This window comes from Pelodiscus sinensis, chromosome 20 (genome assembly GCF_049634645.1).
Source record: "Pelodiscus sinensis isolate JC-2024 chromosome 20, ASM4963464v1, whole genome shotgun sequence".
In the NCBI taxonomy this organism is placed as follows: Eukaryota; Metazoa; Chordata; order Testudines; family Trionychidae; genus Pelodiscus; species Pelodiscus sinensis.
Window position 1 is genome coordinate 27,369,675 of NC_134730.1, and position 19,274 is coordinate 27,388,948.

Consider the following 19,274-nt stretch of genomic DNA (forward strand, 5'->3'; position numbering starts at 1 on the left):
CACCGCCACGGTACAGCCAGACATTTATTTGCCACGTAACTATAAAGCTTCCCACAGCAGGAGATGGGCGGCGGCCGCATTTACATGTGGGCTGCAGATGGGGTGGCACAGGATCCATGCTGCTAGCCCCAAGGCCTGGGGTTCCCACTCCGGGACTGAGGTCAGAGCTGGCGAGAGAGGGTCTCCCATGAGCAGCCAGAGACCGGTGTGGTGCCGTTGACCCGTTACTCCTGCGCACGCCCTGCCGCTCTGATCTCCCGCAGCCTGGGAGCAGCTGAAGCAGGCTCAGTGGGGCGAGTGGAGTTCCCGCTACCAGGTAAAGTCCAACCTGTGGAACTCCTTGACGAGGGATGTTGTGAAGAGCAGGACTTCAACAGCATTCAAAAAAGAGCTTGGTAAATACATGGAAGTTCGGTCCATCAAGGGCTATTAGCCAGGATGGGCAGGAATGGTGTCCCTGGCCTGTGTGTCAGAAGCTGGGACGGGGTGACAGAGGAGGGATCACGGGATGGTTCCCTGGTCTGTTCGCTCCCTCTGGGGCCCCTGGCACTGGCCACTGTTGGCAGACAGGACCCGGGGCTGGATGGGCCTTTGGGCTGAGCCATCTGGCCATTCTTACGCTTACTGCCCGTACCGGCAGTCACAGAACAAACTCCCCCTCCCCTCCCACCCAGGGGCTTGGCGCGGCCCTCTCCCGTGGCACAGGCTGGTGGCAGAGCCATTTCCCACTGGAGTCAGCGCGCCCACGAGGGGGTGACCCCGAGCCCCCCAGCCAGGTTTGGATTCCCGCCGAAGAGACACCCCCGGAGCCAGGCCTCAGAGCCCCCGTGCTGGCGAGCGGTTCCGAGTCCCCCTTTCAATCACACCAGCCCCGGGACCCGGCCCTGGCCTCCAGCTGCGCCCGGTGAGTCACCACGCCCCTCGCGGCCGCGCTCTGACCAGCGCCAGCTCCGCCAACAGCTTGGCCGCCAGCAGCAAACTTCCCACTTCCAGCAGGACGAGCAGCACGACGCAGGCGCTCAGCGCGCCCCGGTGACCACGCAGCCAGCGGCTCAGCTCAGGCAGGCAGCCCCCCAGGTAGACGAGGCTTTGGGCCTCGAACTCCTGCAGGCCCAGGGCGCCGAAGCCGCACTGGGAGTTGGGGATGGTGCCGTTCTCCCGGGGATGCAGGCAGCAGGAGGCGGGGACGCCGCAGGCTTGCACTCCGGGCGAGCTGCAGTTAAAATACCTGCGTGGGAACAAGGAGACGCCGTCAGCCGGCCCGGGGTGACCCGAGCGGACCCACGGCTCCGGGGCGGGGTAGTGCGATGGCTGTGAGCAGAGAGAAGCCAGGGCTGCAGCTTCGGGCTCCGTCGCCCCAGGCCGGGAGAGGCTGCAGCGGGATCGAGGGAGACCCCAGCCCCGAGCGGCACGTGGCTGGATCCGGGGCTGGCGGAAGGAACCGAATGGGAACCAGGCGCACTGGGGCAAGGGATGCTGCCGCGCTCTGCTGCCCCCCTCCCTGCGCGGCTCCCCCAGCCCTGGGCACTCACAGGTTCCTGGCCCAGTCCCGGTAGGTCTCCACGCCGCAGCACTGCAAGCCCGCCTGAAGCTCGTCCATGAGGAATCTCAGGTCGGGGTCGTCCTGGTACCGTTGCACAGCCAGCAGCAGGGAGCCCCGGACCTGGTGTCTCTGCGAATACAAGACCAGCCCGCCCAGCGTCTCCAGGAGGACGAAGGCGACCACCCCCCCGGTGAAGAACTTGAGCAGGCAGGGGTTCTCGCACAGGGCTCCCAGGCAGCCTGCCAGGGAGACGGTGCTGACGGCCAGACCCAGCAGGACGCAGAAGAGCATGGGGTCCGAGCCCAGGTGGGCCACACGCTCACTCCCCAGGGACTCCTTGTCCAGCAGCCCCCAGACCCCAAAGGCCAGGAGCAGCAAACCCAGCCCGGAGAAGACGAGGTTCCAGAAGGCGGCCAGGTACTTGACGCAGGAGCCGCAGGGCTCCAGACTGTGTCTGGGGGGCGGCGGCAGATCCCAGGCTCCTGGGTGCTTCTCAGGCCACCCGACGTCGGCATCTCCAGCGAGCGAGAGCCAGGGGCCTGGGCCAGGCGCTGAAGAAAGCCGCTTGCCTGCTCTGGGGGCCTGAGGGGTGGGAGAGTGAGAGCAGGTCATTCCCGGCCTCGGGCCGCTCTCCTCTCTCACCCCCCTCCACACTCTGCAGCTATTTTTTTGCAGCCTCCCTGGCGTTGACCCTTAAGGAGGATCTTAGCGCACTGGGTTACAGATCGGTTCTCCCAGCACAGCCCTGGCTTAAGAACGGGGACCATGGGCGGGGGGGTGATCAGGGAGCTTGTGGAGGCAAGCCCTGGCTCCGCCCCTTTCTCCCAAAGCCCCGCCCCTTTCTCCCAAGGCCCCGCCCCTTCCATGCCCACCTGGCCACTGACCCCTGCCCTGCACCCTAGCCGCCCCCATGCCCTGCATGGCTGCTGGCCCCTGCCCAGTGCCAGTGCTTCCCCGCGGTGCTGGGTGCTGCACGTTCCCATAGTACGGCAATCACGCAGCCTCAGCCCCCGCCAGCCAGTAGAATCGAGGGGGTTACAGCACAGACGTGACGTGGCTACAGGAGTCTGGGCCAGGATGCCTCCGACCCCTTGAGATGGGGTTTCTGGGCCCTTAGACTCCCAGCCGCCTCCTTAGTCCGTCTCCTTCCTGATTCCAGCCAGAAACTGACCCTTCCCCCGCACACTCCCGTCCTTTGTGCCATCCCTTCCCTTAACCGGTTTGGTCACTGTCATGGGGGCCCTCCAGGTGCCCCCCCGCTGGGCTGTGCTTACAGACAGAGGCCAGTAGGGGTCACCCGCAGCCCAAGCACAGCAACCAGCAAGGTACTGACACTGCATCCCACCGGGCCGCTGCCCACCTGTTGGCCCCCAGACACTCTGCCCGGAAGCTCTGTCAGCCTGTGCTCTGCCGTGCAGGTGCCCACGGGTCCCCTAGTCCCTAAATGCCTCAGCAGCCTCTCTCTGCCAGCCCGGCTCTGGACGCTCGCAGGCACCGCCGACGCCGCTGTCCCCGAAGAGCCGGCCGGGCGGCTACACCCTTCCCTGACTAGCCCGAGCTGCGGGTTTTCAGTCGTACCAGGAGCCCGCTGGCTCGGGTTGCCCCAGGCCCTGCAAGGGGCTTCCTGTGCAAACGGAGAACGGCATGTTCCTCTGCTTCTCCTTCCATACCCCAGCGTGTATCGTCTTTGCTCCCACCGCCGGGAGCTCGCATGCCCGTCCGCTCTCCCGTCCCGCCCCCACCGGACTGCTCCGCGTTGGCCCCCCGACGCTCCCACCACCGACAGGGCCGGGGACCGCACGTGGCTCTGGCCGGCTGAGAGCTGTTGGCCCCCTCGGCCTTGCTCCAGACTCGAAAACATTCTCTCTGCTCACAGCGCCCCGGCCGTGCCAGGACGGGCCGGTCCCTATGCTGCGGTGGCCAGCGCGTCATCGGCTTGCCGTTGACACCTTCTGTCACGGTTTGGGCGGGCGCCATGGCAGCGGAGCGTCAGGTGCAGCGAGTTTCTCAGGCCTGCTAGGACAGGGCTGGGCAAGATGCGGCCCGGGGGCTGGATCTGGCCCACGTCACGCTCGGATCTGGCCTGCGGACGGCAGCTGGCTGCTTCCTATTCCTAGCCTGCTGCCGAATTTCCAGGTGGTGGCTCAGGCAGCCGGATCCTATTTAAGCGGCTCACAGCTCCTGGGTGCGATGCTACCCTGGCGGGGACCGGAGCCATGAGCCCTGCAAATAGCCACAGCATCCCTAGGCAGCTGCCAGGCAATGCGGCAGCAGCGGGGCCGTGTTTCTAATTCAAAGCCTCCGGCCCAAAACAATTCTGGGGGGAGGTTAATCTCCAGCCCCGTCCCTTCTGTGGGGGGGGGGGGAGCCGGTCTGTGACCACCTACCAAAATTCACTAAGTGGCCCCCCTGCAAAAATGACAGAGCAGCGAAGCACCAACTGGCCTGCCGACTCACCGGGACGCCCAGCGGAAGGGTTTAGTGGCAGCCAGATGGAGGAAGGAGGAACCAGGGAGAGGGCTGAGGCAGGCCGGTTCCTCCCCATTCTTAGCCCAGGGGCTGGAAGCTGAAATCTGACCCCAGCCTCATGTCCTCCCCCCCCCCCTCCGGCCAACAAGGCCTCCAGGTCCCACCTCCGCTTGCTGGGCCTGATGGCAGACCGGATCCGTGAGAGGCAGGCCCGGGGAGGGGAGCAGGCGGCAGATGGAGAGCAGAACTGAGGGGTGCTAAGGAGCTTGGGGAAATGTCGTAACCTTTGAGATTTAAGCCAGAGCAAGAATCCGGCTCATCGGCACAAGTCCAGGGTGGCTCCTGAACTTCAGCGGGGCTGCTCTGGGGGCGCCCCTCCCTGACAGAGAAGAGAGCATCGCGCCCAGCGATTTCGCCTCCCTATTTCCAGGAGACCCTAACCACCCCGGGAATCTGTCCCGGGTCTGAGGGGAAGCCGAGTCTCCGGAGACCTCCGCGTACGCCAAAGAGGGGCGCAAAGCCGGCGCGCCGCACGCACCCAGGGTTACCTTAGGTAGCAACAGGCTCCTCTCATCTTCCGCCTTCACCTCCCGAAAGGAAACCCGCCTAGCAAAGGGGGTGACGGACCCCAAGAGCTTCCCCGCGGGGCTGGCCAGGCCGGGGCTGGCTGTCATCCTGCGGCCGGTGGGAAGGCTCCCGAGCTGCGCTGGGAACGGAGTTCTCAGAGCTCCGGGGCTGGGCAGACACTTCAGTCAGGCTCCTATCATGTGAGAAGTCACATTTCAGGGCTTAAGGCGCCCCTGCAATTCGAGAGGCCCATGCGGCCTCGCCTGCTCTGAGTGCATCCGTCCTTGAGCTGCGGAGGCACTGCCTTGCCACATCGCTGGGCATACTCCAAGGTTACGTGGCTAGACGGCTGCGAAAAGCAATCAAATGGCCATGTCAGAGCGAAAAACAAGGCCTGGCCCCGTGGCACCTCAGAGACTCAGGCGCGTGGGTGGGTAAAACCCGCCTCATGGGACGGCTGGGGAAGTGGGTTTTACCCACAAAAGCTCAGGCTTCTCCGTAGTTTGGTGAGTCCCTAAGGTGCCATGGGACCCCCTGAGACTACGCTACAGACCTTTGTTTCTCCAGGGCACACCTGAGGCGGTGTCAGTGATGTCAGACGCACACCCCGCCCCGGGGACAGAAGCAGGCTGAGAGCTGCCTCCTGCTCCCACCGACTTCGCTGTCGTCCAGCTGGCCCGGGGAAAGCAGGTGCTTTGCGTTGTCTTAGCGCCCGGGGGGAACTTTTCAAACACGCCTAAGGAAATCGCTGGGCGCTGGCCCCCTCAACACCTTGAAGGACACGAGCCTGGGTGACTTGGGAGCCTTTGGGACTCAGGAGCCTCCGGCCAGTTTCCAAAAGCGACTTATAAGGAGATTTTCAAAGGCACAAGGTGCCCCCAACTTTCACTGGAAGTTAATGAGATTTAGGCATCTTGTTCTGTTAGGGGCCTATGAAAATCCCCGCCTTAGGCACGCAGGGTCCAATTCGCACGGTGAGCATTTGCTCACGCTGCCTGGATGCTCTGCCAGCGCGTTCCTGTGCCGCTTAGACCCACCAACCGGCATTTTGTTAATCCAGCCTCCCAGCCGCACAGACGCGACTGCTGACAGTGCCGTTTCGCCACCACTGCTGTGCCTGCACGAGGGGCTTTCGCCAGCCCCCCTCCGCCAGTCAAGGGTCACTCCTCTTCCCCGCCCCGTCCAACGCAGCTCTCCTGGCTACAGGAATAGTCTAGACCCCACCCGTAGGCCCTTTTTCAAGTGACGTGGCCACCTGAGGCTATGTCTACACGACGCGATTACTTCGAAATAGTACCTCCCGAAATAACGATTTCGAAACAGACGTTCTTCCTCCTCGCAAGCCGGGGTGATTATTGCGAAATAACAAGCCCGCTATTTCGAAAGCCTCTCGAAACAACGGGCTTGCTGTGTGGACGTTCACCGTGTTATTTCGAAATAACTCCCCAAGGTAGACGTGCCCTGAGAGACTGGAGCTCGTCGCAAGCCGACAGCGCTTGGGCCTCGCCTATTAAAAATTAGATCAGCCACCTTGCTGCAAAAAGAAATTTCACTCCGAGTCCTATAGTTAGGTCGACCTTGCCCTGGTGTAGCTGTGGATAGGTTGAAGGAAGAATTCTCCCATTGACTTTGCTACCGCCTCTTGTACCTTACCTACATAGACAGAAACCCCCTTCCATGGTGTACTAACAGGTACCCCATGGTACTGCCATGGGCGTGGTGTAGCGGCGGTGCCGGAGTGGCTGTAGCGTAGACATGCCCACAGTCACTTTTGAAAATGGGTAGGGTTGCCAGGTGTCCAGTTTTGAACTGGACAGTCCGATATTTGAGCTTTCTGTTCGGGAAACAAATTGAGAAAATAGAAACAAGAAAATAGAACTGTCCAGTATTTTCTAAATAAGATGTGACGTAGATCGTGATGCCATGTCAAGTGTGTCCGGTATTTTTGTTGAAACCATCTGGCAGCCCTAACAATGGGAGGTAGGTGCCATGGGCGTCTTTGAAAATGTTACCCATGTCTCTAACCTGGCAGAGTCCTGGGGACCAACCCCCTGGATTGCTAGATACAAGGTAGGCTAATTAGCTTCTTAATCTGGGGTGGGGAACCTAAGGCATCCAGCCCCCAGCTTGCCTGCATCTGGTTCAGGGCTCCCCTGCAAATTGGGGAACCCGCTCTAGCTCTCCAGCCCCCCCACTGTCCTTCCATGGGGCTGGATCACACAGTCCTAGCCTGGGCCCCCGTAGATGATGGTGTGCAGTCAGAGGCCACATCACTGAGGTTTTGTTTTGGAGGGTTTTTGCTTTTCACCTGTACGTGGCCCCCAGCCCTAAAAAGGTTCCCTGCCTCCGTTCTCCATAGTCCCCTGTGCATCACTGAACCTATGTGGTGCCTAGGAGTGGCAAGTCTGCCTAGGCTCACGGTCCGCCCCGGTGGTGCCCCTATTATACGCAATTCCTGCTCTCCTCCAGCAGGCCCTTTTGCGCGAGCGCTCCCAGGGGAATGGAGAGGCGCTGCATGAGCATCCCAGCCCACGGCAGGCCCACCTCAACAAGCACCACCCCCATCCTCAAATGTATGGTCCAGTCCCAAGTCTCCAGAGCGTACAGGGGCTGAAAGACGCCAGAGGTCATGCAGAGCGCTGAGGCAGTAGACACACATCACTATGGCCCGGTCTTTTCACCAGCCGGTTTTGTGATTTTACCCTGCGGGAAGGACCCTAGGGGACTGGCAGCCTCCTGCTTCATTCCTCTTCCCTATTGACAGGGGCAACTGGGCGTCTCTTGCAATGGAGCCAGAGGCTGCAATTCGTGGCAGATGGTCGCTTCTTCAGAGAGAAGGCAGGGAGTGCTAGCCCTCTGGCCAAAGGATACCGCTCAGGGCCTGGAGTAAGTGTACCACACCCTCGTTGTTCCAGGCCCTAAATATTTCAGGGTATGTCTACACTACCCTCCTAATTCGAACTAGGAGGGTAATGTAGGCATACCGCACTTGCAAATGAAGCCCGGGATTTGAATTTCCCGGGCTTCATTTGCATAAGCGGGGAGCCGCCATTTTTAAATCCCCGCTGGTTCGAACCCCGTGCCGCGCGGCTACACGCGTCACGGAGTAGCTAGTTCAGATTAGGCTTCTAATCGGAACTAGCTGTACTCCTCGTGGAATGAGGAGTACAGCTAGTTCGGAATAGGAAGCCTAATCCGAACTAGCTACTCTGTGCCGCGTGTAGCCGCGTGGCACGGGGTTCGAACTAGCCGGCATTTAAAAATGGCGGCTCCCCGCTTATGCAAATGAAGCCCGGGAAATTCAAATCCCGGGCTTCATTTGCAAGTGCGGTATGCCTACATTACCCCGCTAGTTCGAACTAGGAGGGTAGTGTAGACATACCCTCTGTGACCATCTCCCACCCATATCCGTCAACAGCAGTGTTTCTCAACCAGGGGTACACATACGCTTAGGGGTACTCGAGAGAAATCTGGGGGGTACGTCACCACAACTGAAATTTGGAGAAAACTGAATTTTGTTTGTTTCACAGTGCTTTATTATTGTTGTACTTTTTACACCCAAAAATGTCATCACTCCCCTGGCTATGATGAAGTTGTTTAAACAAATGTGTTGCAATGGTAGAAAAAAATTGTGTGTCTGAAAACTGTAGGTACTGGGGGTATGTATAATTTTTTTTAAAGGGGTACTTTATAAAAAAAGGTTGAGGAACACTGGTCTACAGCCGTGGCTCCCAACCTTTTTGAGGATACAGACCCCTCTTCAATCTATTAAAATGTTACGGACCTCCCCAAACCATATAGCCCTGCTGACAGCCTGTACGTCCCTCGGCCCACGCTGCTTCCCGAGCGGCGTCCCTCCGCCTGCAGGGGAAGCAACACGGGTTAGACTCTGCACAGACCCCCCTACAGGGATCCGCGCAGTGCAGGTTGGAATTAGAAACCACTGATCTGCAGCCGTGATGGCAACTGAGGTGAGTGACAGGCCTCCATCTCAGAGCGCCCCAGACTGTCGTAACCAAGATGGTCTGCTGGAATAGGGTATTTTTGCTAACTGCCCTAGCTTACCTACAGTTCGCAGGATGTGCCAATTGAATTGTAGCAGCACTTTGATTTGGCTGTGGAGGGGGCGCCCGGCTCTCAGTCAATGCTGTGTGCAGTCAGCACGCACCTCCCTTCACGGGCCCTGGCTTTCCATGCCTGTCACTTAGTAACACTGGTAGGAAAAATACAACCTGGATGGAAACCAGCAGAATCTAGCAACCCTGTGTGTGGGGAACAGTCAACACAATGTTGCTGGTCTGCAGTAACCAAAAGGCCGGAGCGCTCTTGGCTGCTGTACCCTAACCCACCTCACCCCAGCATTCCTCTTTGTCAAAGAACACGCCTGTATGAAACGTACGTGATCTACCCAAGGCCAAAGCCAATGGCTACTGGCAGGCTGCAGTAGTGGAGGAAGGCGGCGGGTATACTCCCATGGGCAGGAGGGGAGCTCGGATTTGTGGCCTGATTTATTTCATTCATTATTTGCCTACGAGCTGGCTTTTTGGCTGCTGGGTGGGGATCATTTGTGCCTGCAGGACTTCTTCATTGCCAGGGCTGGGGCTCCAAGAGGCATTTCATAACGGGGTCTGTATTTTACACTAGGGTAACAATCAATATTGCAGCCACCGGTGGCTCCCAAAGGCCCAAGAACCATCTCCTTTGCAGCATGAACAGGGCCTGCGCCGCCTCTGTTAAGTGTCAGTGATGGGCTGAGAGACACCCCCACCGCACCCCGAGTCTGCAGAGCAGGCTGGCTGCTCCTGCCATGGGCCTGGCTCTACCCTCAGTCACTGGATCCTCAGAACTGCGCTGGGGCTCAGAACCCTTCACACAAGGAGCGTGGCGGGGAGGGACTGCCAGAGGAAGGGGAAACAGTGTACAGTGGGGGAAAATAGGGGGAGGGTGGGACCAATGAGGGATGATTTAGAAGGTGGAAAATTTGTGTGGGGAGAGATTCAGTGGGGTCCACTAGGGGGAGGAATTATGGGCTGGGACCAGAGGGGGGTACTGTGGGATACGTGGGGAGGGGGTATGAGTGGGACCAAATGGGGTTTTGTGGGGTACCTGGGGAGGATTAAGAGGTGGGACTAGGGAGGATTTTGTGGGGTACCTGGGAAGGGGGTTGGGTGGGACCGGGGGGAGGTTCTGTGAGGTACATGGGGAGGGGTTATGGGATGGGACAATTGGGGTACATCTAGATTACATGCCTCTGCCGACAGACGCATGCAAAATAGGCTACCCGACATAGTCAACGAAGCGGGGACTTAAATATCCCCGGCATCATAAAAATAAAAATGGCCGCCGCGCTGTGCCGGCTCGGCTGATCGTCGGCACAGCGCGCGAGTCAAGACGTGGATCGATCAACAAGGGAAGCCTTTGTCGACCGCTCCCTTATGCCTCATGAAACGAGTCAACAAAGGCTTCCCCTGTCGACCGATCCGCGTCTTGACTCGCGCACTGTGCCGACGATCAGCCGAGCCGGCACAGCGCGGCGGCCATTTTTATTTTAATGATGCCGGGCATGTCATCTAGATGTACCCTTGGGGGTCCCGTGGAGTATGTGGGGCAGGGTTATGGGGTGGGACTGGGTTAAGGTTCTCTGGGGTACATGGGGAGGGGTTATGGGGTGAGACAATTGGGGGTTTTGCGGGGCCCGGGCGGAGGGGTTATAAGGGGGACCCGGGGGGGGGGTAGCGGGCCCGGGGGGAGGGGTTATAAGGGGGACCCGGGGGGGGGGTAGCGGGGCCCGGGGGAGGGGTTATAAGGGGGACCCGGGGGGGGGTAGCGGGGCCCGGGGGGAGGGGTTATGAGGGGGAACCCGGGGGAGGTTATGAGGAGAGACCCGGGGGGGGGTAGCGGGGCCCGGGGGGAGGGGTTATGAGGGGGAACCCGGGGGGGGGGTTATGAGGAGAGACGGGGGGGGGTAGCGGGGCCCGGGGGGAGGGGCTATGAGGGGGCGGGGGGTGGCGGGCCCGGGGGGGAGGAGTTATGAGGGGGGAATCCGGGGGGGTAGCGGGGCCCGGGGGGGGTTATGAAGGGGGACCCAGGGGGGGTAGCGGGCCCGGGGGGAGGGGTTATGAAGGGGGACCGGGGGGGGTAGCGGGCCCGGGGGGAGGGGTTATGAAGGGGGACCGGGGGGGGGGTAGCGGGCCCGGGGGGAGGGGTTATGAAGGGGGACCCGGGGGGGGTAGCGGGCCCGGGGGGAGGGGTTATGAAGGGGGACCCGGGGGGGGTAGCGGGCCCGGGGGAGGGGTCATGGGGGGGTTGTCGGCCCGGGGGGGGTTATAGGCGGGGGGGACCGTTCGTGCCCGGAACGTTGCGGCGGGGCGGCGGCCGCGGGCGGAAGGCGGGTCGCGGGCGCAGGCGGGAGGCGGCCGCTCGGAACCGGCCCCGGAGCAGGCGCGGGAGGCCGGGCGGGGCCGGCAGCGCCATGGCGGAGACGATCGTGAGTCGGGGCCGGGGGGGGGCAGCGGCGGTTTGCGGGGGGGGCCCGAGCCGCCCCGTCCCGGGCCCCCGCCTGCCCCCCCCACCGCCCCGTGGCGGGGGTGAATTCCTGCTGCTGCTCTGTCTCTAGCAGCGGACGGCCCCCCCCCCCCCCGCGTCCGTTGCCCCCCAAGGGAGGGGGCGCCTCAGCTGCTGCTCCCGGCCGCGGCGGTCACGTGAGACCCTTCAGCCTCCCCCCGACTCAGAACCCCCCCCCCCCCCCGAAGCGAGGCCGAGGGTTCTCACCGGCCCCCAGCCCGGCTCCAGGCCCCCCCCCTCCAGCCCGGCTCCAGCCTCCCCCCATCTCCCTCCAGCCTTTAGCTTGTGCTGGCGGTGCGGGAATGGGGATGCTCTGCGCGTTCTAGTCGCGGCGGGGATGGGCTGGGGGGGAGGCACCGAGTCCCCTGGGACAGTCAAGTGCGAGGCTTTGCACGTGCCTGCAGTGCCGGATTGGTCTAGTAACTACCCGCCGGACTATGACTTCCCTCTTCGCCCCCATTTACACTTCACTGCCATAGTCTGTGTCCACACGGCGCAGGGAAACTCCTGATCCCAGTGCAGATGGTGCCTAAACCCTTGTTTACTCTTAACTTTTTTTTTTCTTAAAATTCTCCCACCAGTTCTGCAGCACGTGTTCTAGAAGGGGTGAGAGTACTGATGTTGGCCCAGCTGCCAGTATGTTTACCACCATGCTCTCTAGAGCTGGTCTAGATGGCATTGGGATGAAAATACTTGTGTCCAGGAATGGCAGTGGGAGAATTTCCCAAAGTCCTCCAAGTCAAAGGCCCCTTTGGCTAGAGGCAGAGCCATGCTAAAACTCTGAAAGCCACCTTCTGGCTTTAGCCAGCATCTAGGTTAGAAAGCTTTTCTTCTAATGCAGTTTGGCTTTGTCTCCACAAGAAGTTATTAGCCATGCTAGAAACTGGTTTAACTGGAAGGGTCTATAAACACAGTTCCTTTACTCTTCGTAAAGGTCTATCTCAATAGGCCTGTAGCTTGCCTGTTGTTAGGAGCAATCTCTTTTGTTTCAGGGATTGCTAAATCAGTTGATCTCTTGTTGTATGCCTCGGTGTCCCCATCCGGCTCCCTTATTTTGAACCTCTAGCCCGCACTTCTTGATCCTTTAGTCATTATTTGTCCCAAGAAATCAATTGAACATGGGTCCAGTGTCCCTCCCATAAGGTTGGGGAGGGGCTTTTAGAAGGTGGGCGGGCTTCGCCCGCCCACCATCCCATGATTTCAAATAGGCCCAGTAGGTCATTGGCCTCTGGTGTGTTCTTCCATGTCAGTCATCGTTTTGCCAATGGAGAGAGAACTGGGTGTAGAAATTGACAAAACAAAAAAAGTTGTTTAAACTGTTTGAAACAATCTGGAAACTTGTGACAAAACAGATTTGTGTTTAGTTTTTCTTTCTAAAGCTGTCAGGCAAAACCTCCTTTCTGACGCTTGCTGTTGAAAACAAGTGTCTCCATTGACTTCCAAAATCACAAACATCTACCTTACTCTCCTGTAAGGTACATCACCCAGGAGTTAGGCCCTATCAGAGCAACTATGGTGAGACAGCAACTGGCAGCTCTCTTCCTTTCAGCATCTGGACATTACTGATAGTACCTTCCTCTTAGCATTTTCTTGCCTCACCCGAGTAGCAGCAAACATCTTTTTTAACTGAGTTCTGGCAAAGTATTCCTTTTCTCCCCTTCATGCTTCATGCTAGTTACTGTGACATTGGTGTTGGTCTTGTTTGAAATGCTGTCCAGAGCTGAGGACACCAAAATAAGGAACACAGCTGATTTGTCATCTATTTCTATGGAAAAGGTTTGCATTAAGACCTGTTGGTTTATCTCCCTGCCGCTATGCTAGTGCCAGGCAGTTAAATGTTCAATTGTCTGCTCTGATTTCTGACTAATTCCAGTGCCACCTAGGAATTATGTGGAGACATCATCTTCTTAGTCATGGGCAGAAAAACTTCATCATCCTTGGTCCCATTAGCCCATCCAATATTCTCAATAAGCCCCAAAAGTGGGAGAAGCTTGAACATTTAAAAATATGTAGAGTCTTATTTTGGCATTCCTAGGCTGAGTAAATGTAAGCAGGGGCCTTTCCAATCAGGAAATGGAATGAGGGTTGGGGTTCCGTGTGTGTGAAACATCAAAGCAAGGCGGGGTCACCCTCAATCCTTATGGTGCACCCTGAAATGTACTGTGATTTAATCTGGCCCTCTGTGTTGTGCTCACTTCTCTGCAGGAAGATACAGTGCAGCAATTTAAACAAAATCATCGTCTTTTACAGGCATTCCTTGTTTCTCGCATGCTCCATGTATTCACCCAGAACTTTGGCGTTGTAATACAAAATAACTTGGAAGGAGAGCATGCTGGAGCACTCTGGTGGCCTTGTGCTGCGCCCTGCTGTCCTTCCCAGGGGCACATCGGTGTGTGTAATAGTATTTGCCGCCGCGTGACCCTTCACTGCATGTCCTGCTGCTTGGTACTTTGGTTTGAAGTGCAGGCTGAGCGTTAGTCACTTTCACACTCCGGAGAAGCGTAAGACATCCTGATGGTTGTGTCCTGATCCATAGCCAAGCCTGTCTTTATGGGAACAATTGCCTCTGGCCCCTTTTCCCAAAAGCAGGTGGCTTTGCACATCTTTCCAGTGGAAATCCTATTAACATCTCCCAGTAATGCCTTGTGCCTTCATGACTTAATTCTCTTAGTCTCTTTATTGGAGATAGATGCCAACTGTCAGTAATGTTGAAATAACATTGAAGATGACCCTTAATGCTGCAAGTTAGTTCAGTCCTTCCGTAAAAGAACTTGAGAGGGAAATGTGTGTTGTCTATAGCATTAACCTATAAGCTTTTGCTTATTGGTTAATCGACTACACTGTTACATCCCTAGAGGAAGGTAGGTGAATTTCCCCCCCATAATTTTGTGATTGCATCCAAAGAATGACTTCGGTCATGTGAAAAGGGCGTGGTGAGAGGTTGTGGTGATTCTCACTTTGTTTCATGTCTTCAAAAGGGGGGAATTTCTTTTGCTCAAAAGCAAAACCAGGACAGGCCGTAGTATCGCTTTGTTGTGTGACCTAGCATACCTTTTAATTCTCTGCAGATAATCCGTGTCCAGTCACCGGAGGGGGTGAAGCGTATCACGGCAGCAAAACGAGAAACAGTTGCAACATTTCTAAAGAAGGTATCCTTGCTTTCAGCTTTTCAGCACTTACATGCTGGCTTCACTGCTCCCCTCTGACCGTACCTAGGATAGAGCTTTGGCTGCCCAGAATTTAGTCAGTCTAGACGGCTTTGCTGTGGGAGCTGCTTCGCTTAGTGGGTGCATATGCAGAGACTTTATAGCATTTTATGAAAGCTCTGTTAAACTGATGTGCTTTCGTGTTCCATTCCTCTTGTTGCTAACAGGGTTTGCAGAAGGAGTAATCTGATTGCTTTTCCACTTCGATACTTTCAGCCATGTCATCAGCACCAAACCAACCCTGATTCGGTGTTGCTGAATGAATCAGATCTGAGTAGGAGGCTGAAAGGAAGGAACTGCAATGAATACACTCAGATGACATGAATCACTATAAACAATGGGGTTGTGGGGAGAGCTCAGACTGAGGATCAGCTGGGAAATCTAGAGATTCAATATCTGCCACGAGGGATTGGCCTTTTTAAACATAATTTGAATGGAAATTTGCTGTTAGCTGTTTACTTTGCTCCTCGACTGCTGCTTTGTGTTTTTTGTTTTGTGAATGCCACGGGGGCTCTTCCAACTTAGTTTTGGAGGTTAGGGAAAGATATTGAGCAATTTTGCAATCCTTATGTGATTGTTTAGGAACGGATTGCTGGGGGAAAGAATTCCACAATTGGAAATTAATTAATTTTACATTGGGTATCAGTTGATTGTCTTTTGCTTGCTACACACATGGTCAGTGTCTCAAAACATTGTTTTAGAGGGAGTAAGAATCTCAGCTATTTTGCATATCTTCTACAGTCTTTTTCTCCTCCTCTCCGTCTCCTGGGACCTTGGAATCTTTAATCTCAGTGTTTTTCTGTTAGCGAGAGGAGTATCTTGTTTTATTGTGTTCTTAATCCTGCCCTCCAACCTGCCTGGATTTCCTTGCTTAGGAAGGTGGACTAAGCATTCGATATTTGTGCTGCAGGGAGATACTCTTGTTTTCCTTTTTGATACAGGGTTTAGTGTAAAAGAGACATTACAGGCTGTAACACATCCGTGGCTAGGTTTCTTGACTCTTAATGGGTTTAGGTTTTACTGCTTAAATACCAATATATACAGTGAGTGTTACATCTAACTAGATATAATTTAAACATCAGATTATAGCTTTTTCTGTTTGATTAAATTTAATATTTTATTTGATACTTTGTATAGACTGAAGATGAGGGTCAGACAGAATTCTGCTAGAGGAGTACCTGCTTATTGGAAGAACTTTCAAACATATTTTGCTCAACACACAAATCTCCTTTTCATTGTATTTGTCATAACTTTCTTTGTAGCATTCTCTAATGATTGAGGAGATAGTTTATAAACCAGGGCTGTGCTCCTTCCTGGCATGGGATATCCTCTTAGTTGATCTTGCACAAATACTGCATGAAGTTCAAAATGTTATAGCACAAGTCATGTCAGAGTCCTGGTACTCCATCTTTAAAACCTGTATCACCAGGATACTGGACTAGATGAACCAGTGGTCTGATTGACTGTAGGAATTCCTCTGTTTCATGCAGCAAGGTCAACATCAAAGTCAGTAAGACCGTCTGTGTTCAGGTTAGAACTTTAAACCTGGGAAAAACCTGTAATTTTGTTTCCTAGCCGTAGAATTTGCTTCCTCAATTATAGTCAAGGTCTCTGACCTGAAGAGCTGCCAGTTTACTTCAGACCAATAAAGTGCACAAAGTAAAGGGATAATTTAGAAATCACATTCCTCTGAATAACTTACTTCCTTTTGCTACGAGTCAACCTCAGCTCCTGATAACAGAGAGGTTAGAGAAAACAAACTGTATTCTATTTTTTTTCCATTTTACTCTATGTGCTTGATGGTGTCCTGTGCCAAGCCCATGTCTTCTGTCTGTGGGTTTGACGAAAACAATAGGTGGTGGGAGGGGCATTTTTGTTATATATTAAAAAAATGAAAGTACAGAAATAGGCGTAGAGACTTAGGAGAGCACGTACCGTACCTGCAGCTATTTCTAACTCTGTGTTTAAATTGACTAGCTCTTAAAAGATCAGCCTTATAAATGGACAGAGGATGCTATTGAACCGAAGTCAGTACTGCAAGGTTAAGAGAAAAGTGGGTTTTAATTGAGGCACTTAAAAAGATGAAAGGGAAACTGTCTAGCGGTCTGAAGGAAGAGGCTTTTGCAAGCGGAAAGTCCAGGAGAAAGAAAGGCAAATGGCTAACAGTGTAAAGACATGAAAAAGGGAGTGGAAGAGAGTGAAAATTCTGTGGAAAATCATGACTTGAAATCGAGAGCAGCGCTGAATCTAAGCAAGAGCCTCATATTTGAGGCTCTGGAATGAGAAAGGAAGCAAGGAAAGGGGTCTGAAGTGGATTGGGGGGTAGAGATGATTTGATTGGTTCAGTGTTCCATAGAAGCTGGCATTGGAGAGTGGGGATGTAGCAAACGTGGGTTTTTTGTAAACGTGTTACTGCTGAATTTTTCAGTGGCTGCACGTTTACATGCAAGGGGGGGCAGGCGGGAGCTGGTGCTTGTGGGGAGAGTACTGGCTCCTGCCTGTCTCCCGCCGCCTCTGATACGGAGGCAGCAGTGGGGGGAGAGGGGCAGGCGGCTCCGTGGGAGCTGGTATGCACAGAGAGCCGGCTTCCTGCGTGTGTCGTCTCCTGCCTGCCCTCCTCACCCTCTGCACTGCTGCCTCTGGGGGCAGGTGGCTCCCTGGCAGCCGGTGCTCATGGGGAGCCAGCTCCTGCCTGTTGTCTTGTTCACTTTCCCTCCCCCATGCTGCTGCCTCTGTGGGAGGCAGCAGGGAGGGCTGACAGCTCCACGGCTGGCTCCCCACAGTCACTAGCTCCCGCCTCTCCCCGCCTTGCTCCCTCTGATACAGAGGAAGCAAGGGGGAGGGTGCTTGTAATCATTAGGATTAACCAAAGAGCCCACGCTCATCGTAAATGACTACATGCTAACATCCCTATTGGAGAGTGGAGATTTGAATAATAGCGACCGACACTTCTCCACCCTGAGTGTCTGGATTTAGAGCAGACGCTCAGTGGGATGTGTGTTTTATTGTCAGTGTTGTCTTTACGACCCGTGGAGGTTCTTAGTTCTGTCAGCTCTTATGTTCTTGTAAATTCCTTCTTGTAGATACGCAACAATCTTTGCCATGCAGTGGAGGTTGGATTCAGTGAAAGTATCTGTAGCAGAAAATTCCACTAGGCCTTTCATATCCCCCCCCCCCCCCCCCCCGTGCAGACGCAGATGTGTTTTCTCATTCATCTCTTATTTCCTAGGTTGCAAAAGAGTTTGGCTTCAGGAATAATGGCTTTTCTGTGTACATCAATAGAAACAGGACTGGGGAGATCACAGCATCACAAAACAAGTCCCTCCACCTCCTGAAAATCAAGTAAGTTCTTGACAGAGAATACCAGGGAGGAAGAGAGAGCGTTGTACCGTAGAATGTGCCTTTCCCCTTTTGCCAAACCTGTCTGACTTCTCCGTCTGTGCCTATGGACTGCGAACATCGATAGTCCCTGCATCTGTGTCACTAGTGAGGAGGCAAACTGGCTTGCTTGCGGTATTGTGGGCTACCAGAAGGGACTGTCGGGGAGAGCCCACTGTAGCCATGTGTCTTAGGGTTTTCTAGAGCGGTCCACCGCTGCAGGCAGGCTGCACCAGACTCCTCTTTTGTGCCTCTGTGGCCGAGGGAATTGAGTCAGTTGTTCCTCCGCCCTGTCTCCTGCACTGCTCCACCCGCTCTGTGTTGCTGCAGGCATCTCACAAAGAACTTGTCCATTTAGAATGGGCCGGAGCTGCAGCCCTCCCTAGTCACAGATGATTGGCAGGACCCTCCCATCACCTTTTCTGGGCAAACGGAAGGGCACCACACCAAGCTAACTCATTGGTGTTCTATAATGGTGCACAAAGCACCGTCGGAAGGCACCTGACTGCAAGCGTTGGCAATTTTCTAGTGAGCCCTTTGCTCTGCTGACGCTGTTGTTTCTCTCCTTTTAACCCCTTTCCCCCCCCATTCTCTTTATTTTTCTTTGGCTCTGTTCTTGGTGAAAGGTGCCTCTTGGTTTTGTGGGTGCAAAGTGGCAGAATTCAGCACTCGTGTTTTGAGGGCCTCCTGCAACTTCTTCATGCAAAACAGCAAGAGCGCTAGTTGGCCAATAACATGGCTTTGGAGGGTAGTTAGGGTTGGGCTGTTTCATTTATACTACTATGTATCTTGAGCCTGTGCTCTTCCCGATTTCACGTTCTGGTCCCAGGGATGCTGTGGTAGGTAGGCAGTAATGAAGGTTGTTTTATAGTTCTATGCCAGGAAGGAAGCTTTGACATTTCCCCAGATAACTCAGACTCCGGCAGCAGGTTACAGTGAAAATCATGGTCCAACCAGTTAGTGCTGCAAGGGAGGCGAAGGTCCAATATTTCTTGAACTGTACTAAATTAATTTTTTTTAATTTAAAATTTTGTTTTTAATTAATGGAGATTGCCTATCTCCTAGAACTGGAAGGGACCTTTCAAGGTCATCCAGTCCAGTCCCCTGCCTTCACAGCAGGACCAAGTACCATCCCTGACAAATTTTTACCCCAAATCTTTAAATGGCCTCTGCAAGGATTGAGCTCTCAACCTTGGGTTTGGCAGGCCATTGCTCAAACCACTGAGCTAGCCCTCCCCTCTACTCTGCAAGGCAGGTGCTTTCCTAACAGCTGGTTTTCCCCGCTACATGTGTAGGAAGCTACGTGCGTTCCAAGTCAGTGCATGTTTCTCTTTCTCCCCACACAGACATGGGGATATGTTGTTCCTCTTCCCCTCGAGCCCCGCTGGCTCCTCCTCGGAGAACATGGACACCTCTCTCCCCCAAGGGCTGCTGCGCCCCATGGGGGCCCCCAACGTGGTGGAGGATGAGATTGACCAGTACCTAATCAAACAGGACGGGAAGATTTACAGGAATCGAGATCAGCAACTGTAAATACTACTGTGCTT

At 55.2% G+C, this 19,274-nt stretch overlaps 2 protein-coding genes across 2 annotated transcripts in view; one reads left to right on the forward strand and one right to left on the reverse strand.

Moving 5' to 3' along the window:
• Positions 1-6: 6 nt before the first annotated feature.
• On the reverse strand, positions 7-5,194 carry TSPAN10 (tetraspanin 10). The gene is made up of 3 exons (XM_075904051.1): positions 4,561-5,194; positions 1,533-2,125; positions 7-1,228 (listed from the first exon to the last, which is right to left on the reverse strand). The coding sequence occupies exons 1-3, from the start codon at positions 4,684-4,686 to the stop codon at positions 910-912; spliced, it is 1,038 nt and encodes a 345-aa protein (XP_075760166.1). The 5' UTR covers positions 4,687-5,194; the 3' UTR covers positions 7-909.
• Positions 5,195-10,906: 5,712 nt separating this feature from the next.
• Positions 10,907-19,274, forward strand: part of NPLOC4 (NPL4 homolog, ubiquitin recognition factor) — a 49,594-nt gene continuing 41,226 nt past the window's right edge. Inside the window, exons 1-4 of the mRNA XM_075904055.1 lie at positions 10,907-11,066; positions 14,212-14,292; positions 17,579-17,691; positions 19,074-19,256. Of these exons, the coding sequence (XP_075760170.1) occupies positions 11,052-11,066; positions 14,212-14,292; positions 17,579-17,691; positions 19,074-19,256 (392 nt within the window). The 5' untranslated portion in view covers positions 10,907-11,051. The remainder of the gene's footprint in view (positions 11,067-14,211; positions 14,293-17,578; positions 17,692-19,073; positions 19,257-19,274) is intronic.

Excerpts from the sequence above, each read along its gene's own strand:
- TSPAN10 (XM_075904051.1), bottom strand. The coding sequence starts at position 4,686 with ATGACAGCCAGCCCCGGCCTGGCCAGCCCCGCGGGGAAGCTCTTGGGG. Across the intron at positions 2,126-4,560 it reads GGAGCCTGTTGCTACCTAAG|GCCCCCAGAGCAGGCAAGCG; the intron begins GTAACCCTGGGT and ends CCCACCCCTCAG. Across the intron at positions 1,229-1,532 it reads CGGGACTGGGCCAGGAACCT|GTATTTTAACTGCAGCTCGC; the intron begins GTGAGTGCCCAG and ends GTTCCCACGCAG.